The sequence below is a fragment of the Scomber scombrus genome, chromosome 1, assembly GCF_963691925.1.
Source record: "Scomber scombrus chromosome 1, fScoSco1.1, whole genome shotgun sequence".
Lineage (NCBI taxonomy): Eukaryota > Metazoa > Chordata > Actinopteri > Scombriformes > Scombridae > Scomber > Scomber scombrus.
Genome location: NC_084970.1, coordinates 2,265,840 through 2,289,606, shown reverse-complemented (window position 1 = coordinate 2,289,606; position 23,767 = coordinate 2,265,840). Strand labels below are relative to the sequence as shown.

The 23,767-nt window shown below is 37.9% G+C and overlaps 2 protein-coding genes across 3 annotated transcripts; both read left to right on the top strand.

Annotated features, from left to right (window-relative positions):
- The first annotated feature begins 311 nt into the window (after positions 1-311).
- zfand6 (zinc finger, AN1-type domain 6) lies at positions 312-6,494 on the top strand. Of its 2 annotated transcripts, none has more exons than XM_062443307.1 (6): positions 312-376; positions 2,167-2,324; positions 3,539-3,641; positions 3,745-3,824; positions 5,261-5,359; positions 5,882-6,494. In XM_062443307.1, the coding sequence occupies exons 2-6, from the start codon at positions 2,174-2,176 to the stop codon at positions 6,028-6,030; spliced, it is 582 nt and encodes a 193-aa protein (XP_062299291.1). In that variant the 5' UTR covers positions 312-376; positions 2,167-2,173; the 3' UTR covers positions 6,031-6,494. The 2 variants fall into 2 exon arrangements, with proteins under 2 accessions (XP_062299291.1, XP_062299272.1); XM_062443288.1 differs by having other exon boundaries at positions 2,167-2,342.
- A 583-nt stretch (positions 6,495-7,077) lies between these two features.
- Positions 7,078-23,564, top strand: fah (fumarylacetoacetate hydrolase (fumarylacetoacetase)). Its single transcript, XM_062419272.1, has 14 exons — positions 7,078-7,223; positions 7,747-7,857; positions 8,655-8,776; positions 9,370-9,419; positions 11,075-11,165; positions 12,086-12,183; positions 12,325-12,377; positions 12,607-12,706; positions 19,929-20,059; positions 20,790-20,865; positions 21,291-21,337; positions 22,238-22,339; positions 22,929-23,046; positions 23,242-23,564. Exons 1-14 carry the CDS (start codon positions 7,143-7,145, stop codon positions 23,316-23,318), a joined length of 1,257 nt encoding a protein of 418 aa, XP_062275256.1. The 5' UTR covers positions 7,078-7,142; the 3' UTR covers positions 23,319-23,564.
- The last annotated feature ends 203 nt before the right edge of the window (positions 23,565-23,767 follow it).

Genomic DNA, 23,767 nt, shown 5'->3' with positions numbered 1-23,767 from the left:
GTATTGACTACTAATTAATGATCAAAGTCGCAGTTGTGTCTCTCTATAGTTAGACTTTCAAATTACCCGCCAACAACTACCTTGAAGCAGAGCCGTCCATTGTATCACTCTGACTGCAACTATTTGAAATCTACATGAATCACGTGACGATCAAGCGTTTTGAACTTCCGCTGAAATATTATATGATTGACGTGACATCCAGCCAATGAATATGGGAGTATGGGCTTGGGGGCGTGGCTCGAGGCGCAACTAGCCAATGGAGTGCAGTTATGTGTAATTAAATAGTGGATCGATGCGGTTGTTGTCGGGTGATTCCTGTCACTGTGTAGAAACGAAGAAAAGTGATACAAGGAAGAGATAGAGGACAATTATTGAGGTCGGTCAAACACGAAGTTTCTTCACAACAAACTGAAAAGCTTTTTAACGCGCTTATTTGTTGCTTTTGAATATTGATGCTTTTATTAGGAAATGAAAGTTCTCTGTCTTATTGCAAGGGTATTTAACTGTAGAATAGACACACACACACACGCACACGCACACACACGCACACACACACACACACTAAAGTGTTGATTACTGACTGACAATTGTTAATGTTATTTAGAATCTAAACTCTTTAGTTGTACTGTAAGTATAACACAGTAACCTAATACGTGGTTATTTGTGTTATATGTTTGTGGCATTAACAGTGATCACAAACAGTTCTGATTCATTCACATTCTTGTGAGTTAATGTCACCACCAGACTTCAGACTGGCTGTACATCCAGCAGGGTGCAGTTCATCCTGGCCTTCATTTGAGTTGAGCTGTGTTTCATATAGCAGCACTATGGAAGAGAGACAGTGAGTTTCATAGCAGTGCATTGATACATGTCAGTACTTTACATAAAGATAACAATGGAGTGATTACAGATTTGTTGAGCAGAACATTCAGATTTAGCGAGGCCAGACATGAGTTTGGTTACTGTTGGATTAAATTACGTAACCATGAAGTAGTTAAAACTAACTTTACATCAACCAGCTACGACTAATGCATTGATGCATCAGTATTAAGAATGCCATAATGTCATTTATAATAATGCAGAAAATAGCAGACAACTTTAAAGTGAACCGAGGTGATTATTCTTCTTTAATTTAAGCAGAAGATTGTCAGAACGGTGCATTCAATAGCAGTCATCGACAATGAAAATGACGTAGGGCAGATCAACATCTGTTTCACCTTTTATTAATAGTGCAGGGTCATTTCCTGTGACACCCCATCTCTTTGTAGACTGACCCTCCATTCACAAACAGGTCAGAGTCCGTCAGCTGATACTCAGATGTGTCTTGTGTCCCAGTATAAGATATCAGACATGTGGTAATAGTGTCAGTGTTAGGGAGCAGCAGACACTCACTGGCTGTTTGCTCTTCTTTTTAGGATACAGTTTGAGGAAAATGAATCCTCTCAGCAGATGAAGGTTCCTGATTTCAGCCTGATTTCCTTGTTCCTATAACACCACTGTATGCAAGATAGTAAAAAAAAAAAAACAACACAACTTTTTTCCCCCTTTGAGATAAAAGTTCTTACTCCAATAAAGTTGGTATGAATGTTTTTTTCTGGCAGTTTTTTCAATGTACAGGAAAACAGATGGGGGCTGAGTCGTGCCTGTTATGTTTATACGGTCTGAAAGTTGACAGCAAATAGTTTTTCACATTTTAAAGGCCTTTACATAACAAGTCCATTCATTTCTTCTGAAATAGTTTCAGCATGTATCTGACTCATTGTGTTTTTAAATGTCAGATTTAAACATAAAGTCAGACGTGCAATTTCCATTAGTCTCCTAGTCTTGTTTTCTTATTCTCTGATCAGATATTTCCTGATTTAAATACTCATTTGTTCATTTTATATTGTGTAATGTAAAATGTAGATTTTTTATTTTTGGCATTTTGAATATTGATAATGACATTCCAACATTAGACACAGGAAGAAGAACGTGACACGCAGCTCTAAATGTAACAGTGTACAGGTGCACTCATCTCTAATCCTCTATAATATAGTTTAAAACAGTGTGATCCAGCCTGTTATTAGTCAAAGCTCATCTGTACTTCCTCCTGAGTTCTCTTTGAACTGGTCTTGTGATGCAGATACAGTTCTGACCCGCACACCTCAACCCCATCTGTCCCCACAGGAAGGACATGGCCCAGGAGACCAACCGCAGCCAGGTTCCTCTGCTCTGTACCACAGGCTGTGGTTTCTATGGGAACCCCAGGAATAATGGCATGTGTTCATCGTGCTACAAGGACTTCCTACAGAGACAGAATGGCAGTGGACAAGTGAGCTCCACAGGTGGGAGTGAAACATCATGTATGTATGGGCTGCTGAATATGAAGCACAGTTGACATAAAAATATAGACATATATCAGTACAGTACGGGGACCTTTCCCCTGAGCATATGTTATCTTACTGTAGACAGTCAGGTAAGTATGCTATTTTTAAATGATTTTCCACGGAGGTGTCCACAAGCTGTTTTAAAGGATAGGTTTGCACATTTTCAGGTCTGTTTTAAAACAAAAGTCAGGTGTCCATATGAGCTTTGGAACAGTTTTTGCTTGTTGTAATCATTCCTTCTAGCTCATAATTCCTTCATTGTGCTTCTGTAGGCTGGTTTGATTATCTCACACTGTTGAAGACTTATTGAAACATGAAAACATTGCATCCACACAGGTCATAAATGATACCAGCATCCTGTATTTTACAAATGGTCACTCACACATTTCACATACATTTGTGTGTTCTACAGTCCTCTCACATGCTCACGCATTAGTGGCAACTGTGGTTTTTTTTGTGCTCTTAGTTAAATGAATAAATGTGAGAGGAGTTGCAGCTTGTATGTTAACATGAGCTGAAACTGGCTCCTGATTAAATTGTATTTTATGAGTGTGTATGTCAGTTTTCAGGTGACAATCAGTTTTTTTTCACCAGCAGATGAGAATGAGGCTGCAATGAAAATTATTTTTCATCATTAGTTAATCTGCATTTTATCTTCTCAATTAGTTAATAAGAAATGAATAGTAAGAGATATCAATTATATATTATCCAAAATGCAAATTTCTAGTTTTATCCAACCAACAGTCCAAAACCTAGAGATGCACTGTTCTGTTATATATTGCACAAAAAACATTAAATCTGCATATTTGAAAGCTAGAAACAGAGATTATTTGGTATTAGTGTTTATAAAATGACTGAAGTAATAGATTATCAAAATTGTTGCAGTTTAATTTTTTTGTCAATTCATTAATCAATGAATTGACTATTCATTTCAGCACTAGACTAATGCTGCTTCTTCAGCATTCTACCGCGTTTATGCAAATTGAGCGTGAGCCCATGCATATGCAAATAATCACTGTATCAATATATTCATATGTAGAGGTAATATAAATGCAGACTATGCAGGTGTTTATTTACCTAATCACTATCAGGACCTTATGTACAGTGTGCACCCACAGACTGAGTGGAAGTGAATGGGCATATTTAAAGTGAAATGTGCTTTTTCATTCCAGGTTCTTCTTCTGCTGACAGCAGTATTGGAGAGTGTGTCCTCACACAGTGCTCTGACAGGACTACAGTCACTTCACCAGCAGACACAGAGTATGGACACAGCAGGTACTACTGCCTCACCCTCACACCACTGTCCAAACAAACTCAGTAATATCACACTATACTATATGTATGAATGATATTGTTTTTGTGTGTGTTTTATTTGTAGAACAGCATCAGCCTCAGTGACCTCACCTAAAGAAAATACCTCAAGAGCAAAGACCAGTCTTTCAGCTAATGATTTACAAAGTATGGTTTGACCTGTTCCTTCTTCTTCTTTAACTGTCATTTAGTATAACAGAGAAGTGTTGAGCTATATTTTCTCCATTTGACAAACATCAATTTTAGATTTCCCTAAATACTTTCATATCATCATATATTTAGTATTTCCTGTTGCTATGCAGTTGAAATTCTTCATGTGGGTCAGATGTAACAGATTGAAAGAGTTACCTGCTCAGTCAGCTGATGTGAAATAATAATAGACAGGATGGTGTTAAATACTTGTGTATCTTATCAACCTGCTAATTACTCATTATTAGTTTTTGTATCTCACCATCCGACCCATTACTAGGTCATATTAACTTTACGTGGCTGTACTCTTATGTGTTTTTATCATTTTAGTCCTTTGCTAGATATTTGTTAAACAAAAAAAAACAAATCCTAATGTATAATAATAATAATAGTCCCTATAACTTTTCATTCATAATGAACTAAAAATAGTCAATATACAGCAAAAGAAAAAAGCTATCTATATAATATTATTTATTGTATTATTTTACTATTATTATACTCCTAATGCACATATCACAGATTCCCATGTTACCATTATCTAATAATAATAATAATCACTGGATCTCTTTGCCTCATGGACAAGAACATTCATATTTAGTAGCTGCATGAATAGTTTATTGGTGACAAATGACCACATACAGTGTAACAAGTATCAGCTGGTTGAATACTACATTTGACAGGATGTGTGTGTGTAAACCATAAGAACCATATATAATCAGGCAGGACCAGATCTCTGATGCTGACTGTCCATGTCCTTCTCCACCATTCACCTTACTGCACTAAACTCAACTCACCAAACACATTATATGTCCTGCTTTAATACTAGACCAGTATTATTAGGGTTTGTTGAGGGTTTACTGTCATGGTATAGGTCAACATCTGTAATAGATTACTCCAGAGGCAAGAAATATCAAACTTTAAACAGTGACATCTTGTGAATGCATGAGTCATTGCTCTGTGTCATTAACCTGTCCCTTAAAGGTGCAATAAATGACACTGAGCCTCACTGGAAGTCAACAGACAGCTGTTTGTTATGTAAAGAGTAGAGTGATGGTGACCGAAGCAAAGAATCAAACCAGTCCTCCACATCCTCCACGCTAAACACTACACTCAAATATGTTGCTGAAAACATTTGAGGTGAGAAATAGGTAATACAGTAACACTATCTTGATCCATGTTAGATCAGTACTGCCTAGTTCCATCTGAGTTTCGCGAGTTGTTGACTTTCTTCTTTTTTCCTGCCAACTTTATTGAGTAAGCAACACACACATTTGTTTTGGTCTGAGATGTGACATTTAATTTAAAAATGATTTGACCAGAGAACACTGAGTAAAAGTTTGATGACCTTTTTGTCGTTTGCGTGTAATTATGTGACTGCTGTGATTCTGTTTCAGTGTGTGATGTCGTAGCGGACTCACCTGCAGACACAGTAGAGAAGAGTAAAGCCAAGAAAAACCGCTGCTTCACCTGCCGCAAGAAAGTGGGCCTGACAGGTACGACCCAGAACACAACACTCACACCAGCTTAAATAGTTACTACACTAAGCAGCTCTGTTTTGTTCGGTCCATAAGATGTCTTGTCTAAAATGTCAAAAATATGTCGCAACCCAAAGATATTCAGTTTACCGTCATAGAGGAAAATATTCAATCAATCTTTATTTATATTGCACCAAATCACAACAAAGTCATCTCAAGGCACTTTACACATAGAGCAGGTTCTAAACCGTACTCTTCAGGTTTCATTTTAAAGAGACCCAACATTCCCATTATTCACATTTGACAAGCTGGAATCAAAGAATTTGACAAATGATTAATCAAATATAAGAATAATTGTCTATTCATTTTCTGTTGCTCGATTAATCAATGAATTGACCGATCGTTACAGCTTTAGTTGAAAATTGGGATTGGATTCACATACCTGATAAGGACAGTGCTGGCAATTTTCTGTATTTTTATTACAGTCAAATCTAGAAAATCAGCAACTTAATTCTTTAATGTTTACACTGTCTATTTTAGGGTTTGACTGCAGATGTGGACAGGTGTTCTGCGGCACACATCGATACTCGGACGTTCACAGCTGTCCCTTCGACTACAAAGCTGACGCTGCAGAGAGGATAAGGAAGGACAACCCCGCCGTTGTAGGAGAGAAGATCCATAAAATCTAAAACTATTCAGAACCATTCATCAGAAAATAAACATCAACCACTCTTATGATGGACAACTTTAAGTTTAATGTACCTTGATTCTTTTTTCATCACCCAGTTTTTAATGCATTATTCAATTAATCAAGTTAGTGATTAGAAACTGTCAGACGTGTCAGGGCTCCTCAGCAGGCTGTGTTGTTATGTACAGTTATAAAGAATGCTTTCTATGCAATTTCATTTAAAAAAAAAAAATGCCTTCACATCATCAATAGAAATCAGCTTTTTGTTTTATTCTCTAATTTAAAGTGTGTGATGGATCTTACTCAGTGTGTGTGTGTGTGTATTTCTATGATGAGTGATTATGAGAAATATTTACAGAGTTTACAGTATGGGTGCACGAAAGAAGAGCCAAGAGATATTGTGGCATATTTATGTTTGTTCACAGTTTTAAATGTTTAATAAACTGTTAAACTGTTCTCTGTTGTATATAAAAGACTCAAGAGGTTTTATTGTCACATGCTCAACAACGCAGCAGATTGCAACACTGAAGATTTGCTATAAAGCATCATACATATATATATTGTAAACACAAGATCATTTTGACAGTGAGGCAGGATACTGACCTTTCAGAAGATTTGAAAATAGCTTAAAGAAAAGTCAAAAAATATTAAAAGGGCATATTTTGTAACTGATAGTCAATGCCAGTTCACATTCAAGGCATTTAGGTATTCAAGGTATATGTCTATCTAATCCAAGATAAATTGTTCTCTTACTGTAATTATTTATAACTTTTATTTAGAAATAATTCAAAAATAAAGAAAACAGAATCATGTGTGCTAATTTTAACATTCCTTTTTCTCATTAAACTGCTTGGACATTAAGCATCGAAACTTTATTTAAGAACAGATAAGTCTGATCAGTGGAATTGTGCTTAGTCATTTACCAGGCTGGTTTGTATTAACATCCAGAGCTGTGGATTAGGGTGGATACAACAGGCAGCATGTGATTGGCTGTGCAGTGAGAGGCGGGATGGTCCAAAGGCTGCAGTTAAAACATCTGGAAGCTCTTACTGCTGCTGCTCAGTCACTCAGTAATTCAGTGAGGTTGAGCGGAATACTTCAGCCAAAGAGAAGATGTCCTTCATACAAGTCCAAGCGACGTCGGATTTCTCCTTCCACAACCTTCCTTATGGAGTATTCTCCACAGCTGATAATGTAAGTGGAGTTTGCTTCTTTTATACAAATAAAACACACTACAAGCAGTGATGTGTTGTGAAGCCAGTCAGAATAGGACTTCTAATCACAATTTTCAAAATAAAACTTAAAAAAAAAAAATGGTACATCGAGAGATGATGTCTACTGGGGAATATAGAAAAAAATATAGGGAGAAATAAAGATACTTTTTAAGCTTGCTAGTCATAGTTGAGGTATGAGTATACTAGTCCTGGTCCTTTCCAGTTTTATCATGCTACACCTAAATACTAATGTCAAGACTCATCTTACACTGTAAATGAAACTATGCATTAAAATTGAGGTTGGTATATTAAAGACAGGAGGTGTACTATAAACTAATATAATATTCAAAAGAGCACATCATGAGCTTCATATGATTAAGTTACTCAGGCTTCTTGATTTAACTCAATTCCTCAAACTTGAAAGAACAGATCCTCTTGATTCAGTGCAGTAGTAGAAGCATGGATCATCTCAAGTTCTGTTGTGGTCTGCTTTATTTCTTCAGCCCAAACGTCGCATTGGGGTTGCCATTGGAGACCAGATACTGGACCTCAGTGTGATAATGTCCTTGTTTCAAGGGCCTGTGTTGTCCAAACATCAGGATGTCTTTGCTCAGGTATGTTGGTTCATAACAGTGGTGATTTTAGACCCTTTTCATGGGTGCTCAAGCACCGCTAAATTTGATCCCAGCACCCCTAAAAATAAATAAATTACTATTGTTTTTTGTTTTTTTTAAAAATGATTTTTATACGACTTTAATTATTTTTGCAAGCCTGTCTGTTAGAGATGGAACAAACACTTGGTTTTATTTTAACAGGTTTAATGTACTTTGGCTAGTTCTGTCATTAATTTTGTGTTTCCCTCAGGGTTCATTAACTATCTTAGAGTCCTCTCTGTAGAAGTGTTCATTCTGAAACATTCTTATTATACATTATAGTAGACCACTCAACTATGTATTGATATTTCTTGTTGTAATTTACGTTATCCAGTGAAATGAGTCATTTAGCAGGGGGTTTGAAACACTTGCAGGGCATTGTATGTCAAATTCTCATTAGGAGCTGAGGCCCCCTAAAGGTCCTAGAATCGCCCCTGGTTCATAATGTTAATCACGTGGTAGTATGCCATATACTTTTATATCATCATTCACTAAGATTGGGCAACATATGACAAACTGATTATGAGTTTATGAGTTTATGAGTTTATGAGTTTACTAGTTTATAGTTTTACTCTGGAAAAAACTCAAAAGCAAAAAGGTCACAAGAACTGCCCCCTGTAAGCCCCTCAGCCTTGCCACTGTGTGCATCACTACAGTGAGACTAAAAAGTAGACATACCTTTAAAATCAAGCACAGTGCAATGATATGTAATGTCATTTAAAATCATACTCTAATCTTTATCTTCATCTCCCTGCCAGCCTACACTGAATGCTTTCATGGCTCTGGGATATGAGGCCTGGAGGGAAAGTAGGAGGACCTTACAGGTCTTGCTGTCAGCCAATGAGAGCACACTGAGAGATGATGTCAGTCTTCGGAGCAGGTCAGTTATCCACATATTCGTTTTCACCATTTTAACCAGGATAATACTTTGAGTGGCTCTGCTCATATCCCAGTCAGTCATATCACAAAAGGTTTTTTTCCAATGCAGGATTTTCAATATTTAAGGATTTTAAAAAACTGATAACGATACGTCTGCAGATATTCATTGTTCAACAGAAACATAAAACATAAACAATTTTTTATAAAGAACTCATAATTAAACATCGGAGATTTCTGATAAAGATATGGACTGAGCAAGAGAAATAAAAATAAAATAAACTTGTTTTACTGTTAAAGCTGCAATATTCCTGTCAGGATTATTCAGTTTATGCAAAAAGGTGAAATGAGGGGTTGTGGTTTTATTGTCATTCAAGTTTCCAGTCTTTCACATGAGAGCTGTGCAGTTCTTACCAGCCAATCACATCATGCAACATCAACAGATCAGCTGATATGACATAAGATGAAACTATGAGATGAAAATGTCCTAACTGAGCTAATAAACAGTGTATATGGATCTAATGCATTTTTTATCAAGCTTCTAAAATGTTGTTTTCATAAGGTCATTGGACTGTCTCTGTGTCTTTGTCTCTACAGAGCATTTGTCTCTCAAAGTGCAGCCATCATGCATCTTCCTGCAGACATCGGTGAGCATCTTCTGTGTTGTGTGTGTTAAAACTGTTGTTAAGCTACATGTCAACAGGAACCAAGAGTGTCATTACCACTGATTACTAGTTTCATAGTTACAGTTTGAATGATTCTCTAAAGTACATAAATAAAAGTAGAGATGTTGTTATTATGCACTCACAGAGAAAAGTTATCAACTTTTTTGCCCTGGGTTTTGTCTGTCAGGCTTCCCTAATCCCCTCATTAGTGGAACTTTGTTGGGCTGGAAACACGTCACAGGGCAACACAATGCCATGCCCTCCTCTGCATTGTTTATGAGGCAAATGATCTCTATTTACAGTTGAAGAAATGTAATTAAAAGATGCTAGAAGTGCGAAAAGATGCTAAAACTGACATCTATACTATACTATATATACTTCACAGTATACAATCATTGATTTTCAGTTAAAAATGGCAAATGTAGGTGGACACTCACACTCATGTGACCTGGCTCACTGACTGTGTTTCAAGTTCACAGGGTTTCAAGGGGCTGAGGTCATGGCTCTGTGTAGGTTCCGTGTAGGCCAGTCAAGTTCCTTCACAGTAAACATGGTAGGACATTTCTTAATGGAACTAGCTCTGTGCCCAGGGGAATTGTCATGTTGACACAAGAAAAGGACAGACACAGACTATTGCCAGTTAATTGTTAGAAGCATATTCTTCTTCGTCTAAAATAGCACTGTTGTAGTATTGATATTTCCCTCCATTTAGAATGAAGGATAAATCCCAGGAAAAAACAAAACCAGAGCTGAAATAAAATAAAGTCTGTTGCCAGGAGTGTCCATATACCTTTGGCCATGTGATGTACATTATATCGTTGTCAGGTAATTATCAGAGAATTCAATTGTAATTTTTAATTTTGAAAAAAATAAAGAATTCCTTGTTAGACAACCACCATTAAAGAAGGCACAATGATAATAAATAAATGCAGGATATAGCAGTCACATAGTTAACCCTTACATACATTTAAGAGCTGTAAAAACACCCAATGTGCATTTCCTTTAGGTGGACTTTTCCTTATGTGACCCCGAATATACAAAAATGGAAAGAAAACACATCATTTCTGTTAATGTTTGTGCAGCTGGTACACATTTTAATGTATGCCAATGTTCAAATTTGACTTTTTTTTATAACAATATTCTAAATCAGCATTCAAACATGTTGTTGAATTCTTTATATTCTATAAATGTCCCCCTGGACCATATGATAGTGATTTTTCCATAAATAAATAGAATATACACTTTATTAAGGATTAATCAAACATTTATTAATTTTTAAATGTGAATTGGTGTAGAGACTAATTATGAGTCAGAATATGAACAGTATGTAAAGGGTTAAATGGATTGAAGGTACAGTACATGGGCACCAGGGGGCACTGTTTTCTCTGTTTTCTATTACTGGACATGACCCGGCTAACGCCGGGAACACACCGAAAAGTGGTGAAAAGCAGCGAGTTGCCATGCAATCTCTATGGAAACTCGCGGCAGACAGCGGCTGTGGCGGCGAAGTGTTTCCATAGAGATTGCATAGAGATTGGGTGTGTTCCCTGCGTAATTAGGTCAGGTTACTTCACTAATAAAACAATGATATTTTCCAGGCTGCTCCTCTCATGATCTCCACTCTCTGTTTTTCACAGGCGATTACACCGACTTCTACTCCTCCAGGGATCATGCCACTAATGTTGGCACCATGTTCCGGGGGAAGGAAAATGCTCTGATGCCAAACTGGTACACTGTTAATAAACATTACATTAACAGTTGTGGACCAATCGTCAATGGAGGGAATAGAAGAACAAAAAAAAACATCCTGAAACAATTGTTCAAGGCTCTCTGCAAACAGTGATATGTGGAGGGACACTGCAAAGTTTCTCTAATTGATTTGGGCCTCAGAGCATCAGTGTGCATTTAAACACAGCAGGACTTTCAAAGCATCCCTGTGGCACATCTCAGTCATATAACACAGACAGACTTAATTTAATCTCAGACCTTAGTGGGAGGAATACTAAGGCTGCCTGGACTGCTCTGTCACTACTGAGTCAGACACACTGTACTTTGTTAAGAAGATGAGTCTCCCACCATGTCAGATCAAGCAGTGCTGTAGGATCAATCTTGCTGCCTTTTTTCTGTGAAATGTGCAATCTGTCTATATCTCTCTTAGCTGCACACTACACACTAACTCACATTGCTCTATATTAGACTGTGAGATATAACTCCACAAATATCTTTAGGTAAGGAGCTTGCAATTCTTCCTACCATCCCTGCTTTCATCACTTTTCTGAAAGGTCTTTGGTGACCTCTTCAATTTAAACATTTCTACTTATTTGAATACAAAGTCTTCTTGTTGTGTATACTGTCATACTTTTCATTTTGTTTGCATTAACACAAATGTGTTCTTTTCCACCCATTTGTTAATCGTTTTAATTTGTTAGACAATAATGATGAAAAAAAGGATGACTTCCTAGAGAGAAGTTAAGTTGTTTTTTTTAAATAGAGGTCTGTTGGAGCATCTGGTGGCCACAGTACTTTCATATTTGTCTAATATTTTGTATCCTAGTCATGTTTGTACACAGCGAAACATTGATGTAGGTGATGAGAAGCAAACGCAAATTTAAAACTAATTGTGTTAACTTGATAATTGTTCTTTGCAGGTTGAGACTTCCGGTTGGTTACCATGGTAGAGCATCATCGGTGATTGTTTCTGGCACACCCATTCGCCGACCCTCAGGCCAGATGAGACCTGATCAGAGTAAGATCGTGATGGAACATTAGAAAAATTCTTCTACCTGAAAGGCTTAAAAATACTTTAAAAACACAACAGTCCAAGTACACAAAGACTAGCTACTTGTACAGTAGGTGGTAACCGTGTTCGCTCTTTCTTTTCTCTCAGCAAAACCACCAGTGTTTGGCCCGTCAAAGCAGTTGGACATTGAGCTGGAGATGGTGATTACATCGTTTACTTTGTCTAATCGCTTGTGTGTACAGTATGTAATGTTTGAATAACTCTAGAAATGAAACTTCATTTCAACATCTGAGTTTTCTGAGAGAAGGGGCCTGAGTTGCCCCCTCTCAGTTAACTTTCTCAATCTGTGTGTTATTTAATATTGCTTAACACCATACATCAGCATTCCATTGCTATTATATTTAAAAAAGTGTTTTTCTCCTTAATTAGGCTTTCTTTGTTGGAGGTGGAAACCAGCTCGGGGAGCCAATTCCCATCGAGAAAGCTCATGAACACATCTTTGGCATGGTACTCATGAATGACTGGAGTGGTAAGAGCCTCTGCACAATACACCAACAGTCTCGTTGTACATGATTGAAAATGGTTAACAGTTCCCACACATCATGGAAAAAATGTGGGATTATGATAGTTGATAGTACAGAGAGACGGAGAATGGATAATAACATGCAACAAAGGTCTGTGGATGCTGCTGTTATGTAGTATACTTTTTAACCATCATGCTACCAGGGCTCCCATCATTTCTCACATGCCAAATAAAATGTCTGCTGTGGTCACAGCTGTGGTAAAGATGACATACTCTCTTTAAGGTCCTCACAAACAAACAGTACAGACGCTAAGGTATCATCAAAAAGGTTCTCAAAATGTGGGGGAGGACAGGACTAAGTGGTTGTGCCAAAGTCAATTTAAATAAAATAAAACTTGGCCTAACTAATCACAATCTCTAAGACCTGACTTGCTTATGGACAACATGACTCCAACAAAAACATTACAGTGGAAGCACCAACTAATAATCCTAATCTCACAAAAGATAACTACATGAGTGAAAATGTACAGGGTACCCCAAATGAACCAACCACATACCTTTTATATTCTTTAATAACCTTTAACTATCAAAGAACCAACGATTAATCAACCAACAATAATCCAGACAACAAAGCTGATGCTGATATCAGTCAAGTTAGCGTGACTGTACTGTACAGTGAGATGAAGCTGACAACATGCTGCCAAATCAGCAGCACTAATTAGCAGTGACATTTCACTTAGAAGCACATTGTTCCTTATTTCAGCTCTGCATTATAGATGTTGATGCAGTCACTTCTTATTTAGTCATATTGAAGTGGTTTTAGTCAGCCCCCATCAAAACATGAGTGGTAATACTCTACTGTATGGATTATTGATTCAGCTGGGACATCTCTGGAGATGTGTGGTGCTGTTTTCTCTTTTTTATACTCCGTAATGTTACCTCTTCTTTCCTCAATGAAGGTCTGATGAAAAGAGGTGGCCTCAGTCCGGATCAAACTGAACCATGGTTCGGTTCTTTTGTAGGGTGAAAACTTTAGACTTTCAGACTAATAACAGGAAGTTCCAGCAGGCTATCGTCAGAAAAAACACAAACCAATTGAATCAAATGTATACATTATAACAAAACATGAACATTGGTTTGAACTGTGTGAAAGGGCCCTCCGTTTTATTGTAGCCTTTCAAACTGTTTCTCACCACATAATTCCTCCAAAGGCAGGAGTCCAACTAATCAACCACCTATCAAATGAAATGACGTCCCTGTTGTTTTTTTAAAATATATTTCACTGATTGACAGCAAATTATGTTAATATACCAAAATTAAAAAAGCATGCACCAGGCAAAGACAGACATTTTTTGACATCTAACTTTATGGAAAAAACATTCCTTTTTTTCATCTGTGTCATGGTATGGCGTTGACAACTGTGTATAATGATAATACTACTACTACTACTACTAATAATAATAATAATGATAGCCTAACACTAATGACACTTCTAACATATGATTACAAAAGTCATCCTTTCAATTTCTAGTGATCAGTGAAAAAGTATAGTGGAATTAAACAGTTTCTAATTTTGCGTCAGAGCTCCCCTCAGGAATCCCTGGTTTGGATCATCAGCAGTCTGTAAGAGAGAATGTGTGAAGTCAGATGTGGACTGATCTGAAGCAAGAATTGTCTTACTGTCTGTGTGAGAACACTGAAGCTGACATACGTTACATAGAGTGAGACAGCAGCCAAATATGATATAAACAACGTGTTACGATGGCTGAGTTTTGTTGAGGTTGAAATCACGTTTCTGTTGTACACAACGTGACCAGAAGCAAACTTTTCCCTTACTAATCTACTCAGAGGAAACTATTTTTGAGTTTTGATTGATTTGAATCATACTGGTGCACAGATACTTATGTGCAAATAGGCCAAGTCTTTTTTTTCTCTCACAACAGCACAGTGTTAAACATTTTTTAGTCTGTGACATTTGTGCTGAATGTGCAGCTTGAAAGTGAACTGACATCGCTTTCATTTTGTACTTGACTGCTGAAGCCCTCAGGAGATCAGCCTGTGCTGAGTTCATCACAGGCTCTCTATGAATATTTGCCATCCAAAAGTTCTACCATGGAACAGCAGGCTAAGTTAAACGCCCCTATACTTCGTCTTCCTCTCTTCTCGGTGGTGCACTGTGATTTAATTGAAAAGTCATTTCTTAAAGGCTCACAGTTGGTGAGGGAAAGACTTGACTAATGAGCCATGTGAGGGCAAGAGATACACTGAGCAGATAAAGCTCTTACTGTGTAGGATTATCTCACTGTTGCTTCATTAGCTTCACAGAGGAGACCTATGGGGAGGCATGGATGTAGAGGGCAACTGGCATTACTGTGCATTTCAAAGTAAGTGCATTACATTACATTGCTAGGTGCATCCCAATGTGAGCTTTTCACTTTACACCAGTGCTGCAAGCCACATTATCATATCACTCTCTCCTCTCTCATCCTCCCCCCTCCTCTGACTCAGTGTTTCCCTTGAACATCAGCAGAACTGAACTATGTCCCAATTCTACACCACATACTAACTGTACGTTCTGAGGTCCCTTTTACGTCAGGTATGAACTTGTAACATGTATCTGTATGGAGACAGAACAGTAACTCTTTCTTTTTGGCATCCAAAATAAAATTTGACATTAAAAAAAAGCCTGAATTGGAAAAAGAAACACTGCCACTGAAACACTAGTATTGGAAAACAAGTTGTATTGGCACTGAAACAAATATTAGCACTGAAAAATAAATCATAGACATTAAAAATCTTTATTTTATTTGAATGTTTTTTTGCATTACGATGATAATCTGTGTCGCACCACAAGGTACACTGGGTAATGTAGACAGCAACGACCCTTCTCTCTACACCAAAATGCTGACAGAAAGTTAGAAATGAAAATCAATGACACTAAAAAAAAATACAATACAACTTTATCCAGCACAAGTGCTTCAATGCCAGGGTTGCCTTTTTCAGGTCAGGCTTTATTTTGAATGCCAAATGTTATTATTCTTATATTTTATTATTAAAGTTCTGGAGTTTAGCTAGTGGAAAAGAGGCCCCTTAAGTTGTGTGTATAATTCTTTATTATATTCTAAAAAATATGATTGCCTTGTTTTTTCTCATTTCTGAGCAGCTAATTAATAGATTTTTGTTAAAGGTCTACAAGCTGGGTTTTATGGCATATGCTCAGCTCTTCGGCAGTTTCTTTTCTTCCTCCTCATCAATTCATTCTTTCATCAGACAACACTTTGATTTGAACAGGGGCAATATCATCTTAAAAGAGTTTGATTGCCAGATGCCACGATTAAAGCTGATTACCACATCGTTACGACATTATAGAATTTGGTAGCGAAGATATCAGCTGAGTTAGAAGGAAGGTACTATTTTTTTGGATGGTTTTGACAAAGTTGACCCTTATAGGATCAAGATTAATTTCAAGGAAGACGCACTGATGGTCAGAGAAGCATGCTCAGACCTAAAATGTTTTAAAAAGTTAGAAATCAGCTGTGATGCTTCTGTTAGTGTCAAATTACCACTTGAGTCCAACCAAGTTCCAGGTCAAAATAAGAACTTCAGTTTATGATCTGTAATTAGGTCACTAACTTGCACAGCCCTCCCTGTTAAAGATCTCACATTTAATGAAGCACGTTTCAAAGTTGTCTCATTCAGTCCAGTACCTGAGACTGCAGTCTGTTAGAGAGAGGCTTTAATCTGAGTCTGACCTATGTACAGTTCTTTGTGTGATAAAATGGCATCACCTGATTTTAGCAACTTGAATAAGCATGATTGCACAGGATAGAGATACAGTCTGTGGTTTATAAGAGAGGTGTGTGACAAAGTCAACTCGATTGACTGTTAATGCATACGAAGTGAGTTTCACGTGAAAGGAAGCTGAAGGCATCTGCAGGCTTCTCTTTGGCAGTCGTGTTAATAGGCACACACAATCACTGTAGTTACATTTGCAAAACTGAGAAAAATAGACTTGAAGTCTAAAAATACACTTTGGTTGGTGTTAAATGTGTGTTGAGTGCAGGTGAAAAACAAACTGTGTACAATTTTGAAACAAAGTCAACTTTACTGTCAATTCTGCCCTATGTACAGGACATCTGTACAAAGTTGCTAGTACTGTGTGTGTGTGTGTGTGTGTGTGTGTGTGTGTGTGTGTGTGTGTGTGTGTGTGTGTGTGTGTATTTGTATTGTGTGTGCTGTTGGATGTGTAGGGGGTTGGATGGATAAGTTACAGTCCAGACTTTTTAGGAGGCAGAGGGGAGTGAGTTCAGCACCCTGATAGCATGATGGATAAAGCTGTTACACAGTCTGGTGGAGCAGGCCTTGACGCTCCGCAATCTTCTCCAAGGCGACAGGAGACTGAAAAGGCTCAGCGAGGGATTAGGTCACCCACAATGCTAGTGGCTTTGCTGGCTAGGCAGATGTTGTAAATGTACAGGAGAGAGAGGAGTGAGGCACCAATGATCTTCCCAGCTGTGTTCACTATGTGCTGCAAGGTTCTGTGGTTGAAGGCAGTGCAGCTTCCAAACCACGCAGTGATGCAGCTGGTCATAATGCTTTCATTGATGCCTCGATAGAAGGAGCACATGATGGGTACTGGGGCTCTTTAGCTGTCTTTAGCTTCCTGAGGAAGTAGAGGTGCTGCTGGGCTTTCTTGGCCAGTGGAGAAACAGGAGTGCATCTCTTCTGTCAGACACGCATTAGATGGATGACTGAAAAATGCAGCTGAAATGCTTTGAGTGTAGAAACAGTGTTACCCCACAACAGATTACATTTGTTCCTTAACTTTTATTCATTAACACCAAAAAATAAAACACAGTCTAAAGGTCTCTAGTGTGAATCAGGGTTTGTTGCGCAATCAAATCGCATCATTTGCTGTAAGAATGACACTTTCCCTAAAGTAAAATTCTGTTATTTTTAGAACCTTTGTTTGTTTTTGTTGATTCCATCCATCATTCGTGTTGGTTGTGACCACATTCGTCTCAACATGGTCATGTTCTGCTCGGCACTGCATTGTGATGAGGTGTGTCAGATCAGAGGTTTAATAGTCCACAGTTGAACCACGTTATCCATAATACTTCATTTGAAAGCAAAAAATAGTGGTTAATTTTGGTTGAAAGATTAGATGTCTGTAAACTTTCCTCAGCTTTCCTCAACCTCTAAAAATAATCTCAAATACATATTGGCAAAGTATTTTACTATATCAGGAACATTGCCAGAATTCGTTCAATTTTAGGTTTTAAATTTACTGAATCCAACACACTTTCATTTCCTCACAATAAGATTACTGCAATGATCACTTAATGTATTAAATCAGAAATTAATTCACAGACTCCAAATTTTGAGAAAAGAGAGTGTATTACTTCTCTTTTCTTATTCCTTCCACTGGCTGCCAGCTGCCTTTAGATCCTACTCGTTATGTTTAAAGCACTTCCTGGTGTGTATGACTCTCTACTTATCAACCTGCACTCAGTTTGAGGTCTTTTAGGCAGGAAGTTCCTGACTGCTCCTGATGAAGGTTGAGGATTAAAGACAGTGTTGTCTCTGTCAGTGCACCACTACTATGGAAGTATCTGAGACTTGCAAATTCAGCATTTTCTTTTAAGTCCCTTCCGGAAACTCACTTTTAACATCATACTTTCTTATGATTATTCTAGTGTATTGATTTATTTATGGGCATGTTTAAGTAAATAACTAATATGTTTTTGCAGGTTGAATCTGTGTTTTTTTGTGTTGATCAATACATTGACTAGACAACACACACTGACATATCATTGGAAATGTAAATTCAACCAAGTCTAATTATGACCTCCAATTTGTGGCAGCACAGATGCTTACATGATTTACTGAGCAGAAGTGACACAACTGACAGATATGATGACAAATGATCTGTCAAATATTTTTTTAGAGTTGCAGCATTGAGATTTGGAGAGAGACACTGTATTTTGAACCAACACTGTTCTTCAGGGGATTACAAGTCACAATCCAGCTACCATGAGATTCTCTTCTTCACAAAGAATCCAATTTCAATTTCAATTAATTTACTCTTCCAGCCTGTACAGGAACCAGGATTTCAGATATCCTGAGGTCATGTGTCTAAGTCCCCCAACACATTCTCCACTGATCAGAAAACACCAGGAATAAAGTCTCTAAAATGCTTAAAATGTTAAATTTTCTGTTACATTTTGACCCACCATGGTCTAAATACTGGTTCAAAACCTACTCCACACTGCAAGGGATACAATGAAGTGCTAATCTGTATTCAGAAAATATCTAAGACCATCATGTAATTATTTGTATTGGCTATAGAGTGACAAAGTCAGCATAGGAAGGAGGTTGGAGTGACTTTAACATAGACATTTAACACAACACCTCTTTGCTGGCATTAATAAAAGTCAAATAACAGTCAATCATTAACAGTCCAAATGTAAATCTGGAACTTTAGCTTTTAGCTTATTGAACCTTAGTGCATGGCAAAATCAGTCAGCAGGTCTGTCAGTCAACCCACTACTTTGATCCACACTGAAATATCTCAACAACTGTGGAATGGATTACTATTGAAGACAGACATTTATGGTTACCAGAGGATAAATCCTACTTTGATGATTCTCTGACTGTTGTTATAGTGCCACACTGAGATTAATGTTTGATTGCGATGATTGATCAACAGCTATATTCAAGATAACAACAGATATTGAAGGTTGCTAGAAGATACATCCTCTGACTTTTTCTTTAGCACCAACACACTGATATATCTGAGCATCTGCTTGTTGGATTGGCATAAAATTTGGTACAAACATTGTGACCCTCAAGCTTTTTGTTGGCTTTGACTTAATACTTATTTATTTAAATATCTGGACAATTATTGTAATATTCCCTGTAAATATTCCAAACAGCGCCACTGACCCACCGACATGCCAGAATATTCCTTGTTAGTATAATGGTCAGTATCTCTGCCTGTCAGGTGGAAGATTGGGGTTCAGTTCTCCAACAGGGGGTGTTGAGTTTTCTACCAGCTGCTGATTATTCACCAAGACAGACAAAAGTAACACATCAACATCATGTCTATAGATCAGGTCATCCACCTTTCAGAAGATTCTTTGTTTCCTGGCATAGCAAAAGGGTTCAAGTTGCTGGTCTTCACCATGAGTTGCATACTTATGTACTAAATTGGTGTGCTTATTTTCAGCCCGGGACATCCAGTCATGGGAGTACGTTCCTCTGGGTCCTTTCCTGGGGAAGAACTTCGGGACAACCATCTCACCATGGGTTGTTCCCATGGAGGCACTGTTACCCTTTGCAGAGTCCAACGTCATCCAGGTTAGAAGGGTTACAACTTCTACCAGTAGAATACTGAATACTTACGTTTTTTTTTACTCAGGTATGAAAACTTAGTTAGCGCATCAATAATGAATATATACAAATACATGTATTTATTTTGACTTTGGTGAAAGTTCCTCTGTTTCCTCTTTGTCCATTTGTCTCTTCAGGTCTGCTTTTCCACACTGTCAAAAATCTCTTCATTCACAATTCTGGCATCACCTGACCAATGATATTTCTGCCCATGTTCTTCAAGCCAATCAGTCTCTAGATTGCCGTTCTTTAAATATTGGTACAACTCTACCATTCTGTCTTTTAGACTTTTGCTCTCATCTTCATTAAGGCCGGCACTTTAAGACACATTGCCAAAACTCTTTCTGTTGCTAACATCAATTATTATTGTTATACACAATTGCACTTTACACAGAACTGGGGCACAAAGTTCTCTAAGTTCTTTACATTGATTGTGTATTGAGTGGTGAGCAGCAGCAGTGGTACAGATACACTCATTTACACTGATGGTAGATTTCAGCAGGTACTGTTGTGAAACCCTTTATCGATTTGACAGCACATGCCTCCCTATGGCTCCACCCTCAGAACAAGCGTGACATTTTTGTTTCAGTATTGGTGAGATCGGCACTACGATAGACAGTGTGTTTTGTTTTGCTTCTCTTCATTTAGCCTTATACACCTGTCTCATCTAGCTTCTGTTTTCCCCTTTTCCCTGCAGGATCCTGAGCCCCTCCCTTACCTGCAGCACCAAGATCCGTACACCTTCAACATCAACCTGTTTGTGTCACTAAAAGGTACGGTACACACACACACACACACTCACACACACAGAGAGAGAGAGAGAGAGAGAGAGAGAGAGAGAGAGAGAGAGAGAGAGAGAGAGAGAGAGAGAGAGAGAGAGAGAGAGAGAGAGAGAGAGAGAGAGAGAGGTATGTTTCCATCATTTCAGAGAATTGTCATTTAGATTAAAAGCTTCATGATCTAAATTTTAATTATGAAATATAGAAGTAGTATGACGTGGAAGTAACAAGTAAGTAATGTACCTCAGAACTGCATTGACCTACAGTACCAGTAAATAGTTACCTCCCATCCCTGGACTGAATGATACTATACATATCATAGTTCAAGACTTAAATGAACAATGCTTGTGACTCCTGGCTGAACAGAGTGAGGTGTAATGTGATATATTATGAAGATATGTTTTTGTTTGCTCTTCTAGGACAGGGCAACGCAGAGCCGGCAACCATTTGCAAGTCAAACTTCAAGGTAGGAATCTTGTGTATTGAGCCACACCCAGCATAACACTCATTTCTACATTATAGTAAATATGCTGTATGCATGTACAGACATTTTGAGGAGTTGTTTAATAAGTGCTACTGAAAGATAATATTAGGATTGCAATGAACAATTATGGTCATTATGAACTAATCTGTTAATGACTTTTATAATTAAGGGATTAAGAATTTGCTCTAAATTCTTCACAATAATTCCTGTTATTTAGTCATTCGAATGCTTTTAAGATGAAGCAATAAAGCGGCATATGTTTGGTTTGCATTGGCATTAAGCTTCCAGAAAGATGATCAATCAGAACAGAGTGGGTTTGTTGAGAGTGACCTTAAAGAGAGAGGAGCTAAGACTGCCTGTTAGAGACAGAGGCTGAACTGAGGGGGCTGAATAAATAACTTGCTCTGGATGTGAAGAAGGCTGAAGCACATAGGGAGAGATGACGTGTGGGTTTAGGAAACTTCTCAGTGAGTACCATCATTTGGTTCAAGAGCTGAAGTTGGACAGAACCTGATAACCTGGCATCCACAGTTGTTGTTGTTGTTGTTCAATTGTAGGATGATTGGTCTTTGTGGTATTTGCATTGCCACTCTTCCACTGTCACTTGACAGCTAGGTGCAGCTTTTAAGGTTTCAACTTTTGGTGACCAGAAAGTGCAATGCTGCTGGCATTTGTAGCATGCGGCCCTCCCATTGCAAACAATACAAACATATGCCGGCCTCATGATAAAATGCTTTGGTGGACACAGCCCCTAAGTGCAGACTCCCTCAGTACTCTCTGTGATTAGCAGGTCTGATCAAATGAAGAACCAATATGATATCTTACAGTCTTTCTCTCCTCATTGTTATGCCTGTTCTTTCCCCTCCATCTGTCTGTCTGTAGTACATGTACTGGACCATGAAGCAGCAGCTTGCCCATCACACTGTTAACGGCTGTAACATCAGACCAGGAGACTTGCTGGCTTCTGGTACCATCAGTGGACCCGTGAGTGTCTGCATGTGTAACTCTGTGTGTGTCAGATTAGCTATTAAAACAACAATAATACAAATAACATGTAGAATCAGAACAAGTAAAAATATTAAGCAGCTGAACAGAGGATAGAAACTTACAATTAGTGAGGTGGGAGTCATGCAAAACCATTACTTCAAAACAATGTGAAGCTGAATATCGGTGCAAGCATATCATTACATTACATTACACAAGACAGAGGTCAAATCAGAAAAGACACAAACTGACAAACACACACATGTTAAACTCCCCTTTGCTTTTCTTCCTCCAGTAAACTTTTAAAGTTCACCCAAATGCTGTAACACTTAGAATAAATGATCTTTTTTTTTCCTCCAAAACAAAAACTTTTGTTATCAGAATAATTCAAAAGATGGTGAAATCAAATGAAATGTATACACACCAGAGCTTTAAATATGTATGTGACAATTCAGTTAGTTCCATGCTGGATGATGCGTAAAGGGGCCAACAATAGACTTTGTTTGCCTCTCAGCCTTCTGCCCTCTTTGCCTCTCTTGTGTTTTATATGTACACAACATTTGTAGTATACTTATGTGTATACCAACAGGATCCAGAGAGTTTTGGCTCCATGTTGGAGCTGTCATGGAGGGGAACTAAGTCCATTGACATGGGGGGAGGAGACACCAGAACTTTCCTGAAGGATGGGGATGAAGTCACTATCACAGGTTAGACTGCACAGCAGCAGCTCACTGGCTTATGTCACCGTGTTTCTGTTGCTAATAGGCATGTGTGTTACTCACTAAGATTGGACAGTAGTTGCTGTTAGTATCACTACACCAGAGTGATTGTGTATGCAATTTAGAGGTTTAGAACCAGGCTACATGTTCATAATGATTATAAATATTCCATCCTCTGTCTAGGATACTGTGAAGGAAATGGATACAGAGTGGGCTTCGGACCCTGCATGGGAACCATCCTCCCTGCCCTGCAACACTGAAACACATACACTGTTATTTATGTGGGAATTTTACTGTGGACACACACACACACACACACACACACCACATTCCTCTGTGAAAACGATGTGATAGCAGCTTTGGTTAATAATTGATGTGCATTTCTCAGAACTCTGTAGACTTGTACAGTGACCTTGTTACTGAAATTCTCTGCATACCAGGATCAGTATTATTGATGTTTTATGTGTGTTGGCCCCTGATTTATAATAAAAGAATACATTTTTAAATCTCATTGTGTTCGTGTCTTTTGTTATCGGTCGCCTCACTGTGTCCATAAAATGCTTGAAGTCTTTAATGACATCTTTTAGTACTTCATTTAGAGAGACAATTTAGTGATTACTTTGCAGGTTAGCGTATTCTATATTTTATATGTTTCTAGCTAAGCCTGTCATATTATATTCCTGTGTGTCATAGTGCTACATTGTTGTCC

Coding starts and splice junctions, on each gene's coding strand:
- zfand6 (XM_062443288.1), top strand. CDS start 2,174: ATGGCCCAGGAGACCAACCGCAGCCAGGTTCCTCTGCTCTGTACCACA. Junction 3,642..3,744: donor ACAGAGTATGGACACAGCAG/GTACTACTGCCT, acceptor TTTTATTTGTAG/AACAGCATCAGCCTCAGTGA. Junction 5,360..5,881: donor CAAGAAAGTGGGCCTGACAG/GTACGACCCAGA, acceptor TGTCTATTTTAG/GGTTTGACTGCAGATGTGGA.
- fah (XM_062419272.1), top strand. CDS start 7,143: ATGTCCTTCATACAAGTCCAAGCGACGTCGGATTTCTCCTTCCACAAC. Junction 8,777..9,369: donor GATGTCAGTCTTCGGAGCAG/GTCAGTTATCCA, acceptor TTGTCTCTACAG/AGCATTTGTCTCTCAAAGTG. Junction 12,378..12,606: donor TGGACATTGAGCTGGAGATG/GTGATTACATCG, acceptor CTCCTTAATTAG/GCTTTCTTTGTTGGAGGTGG.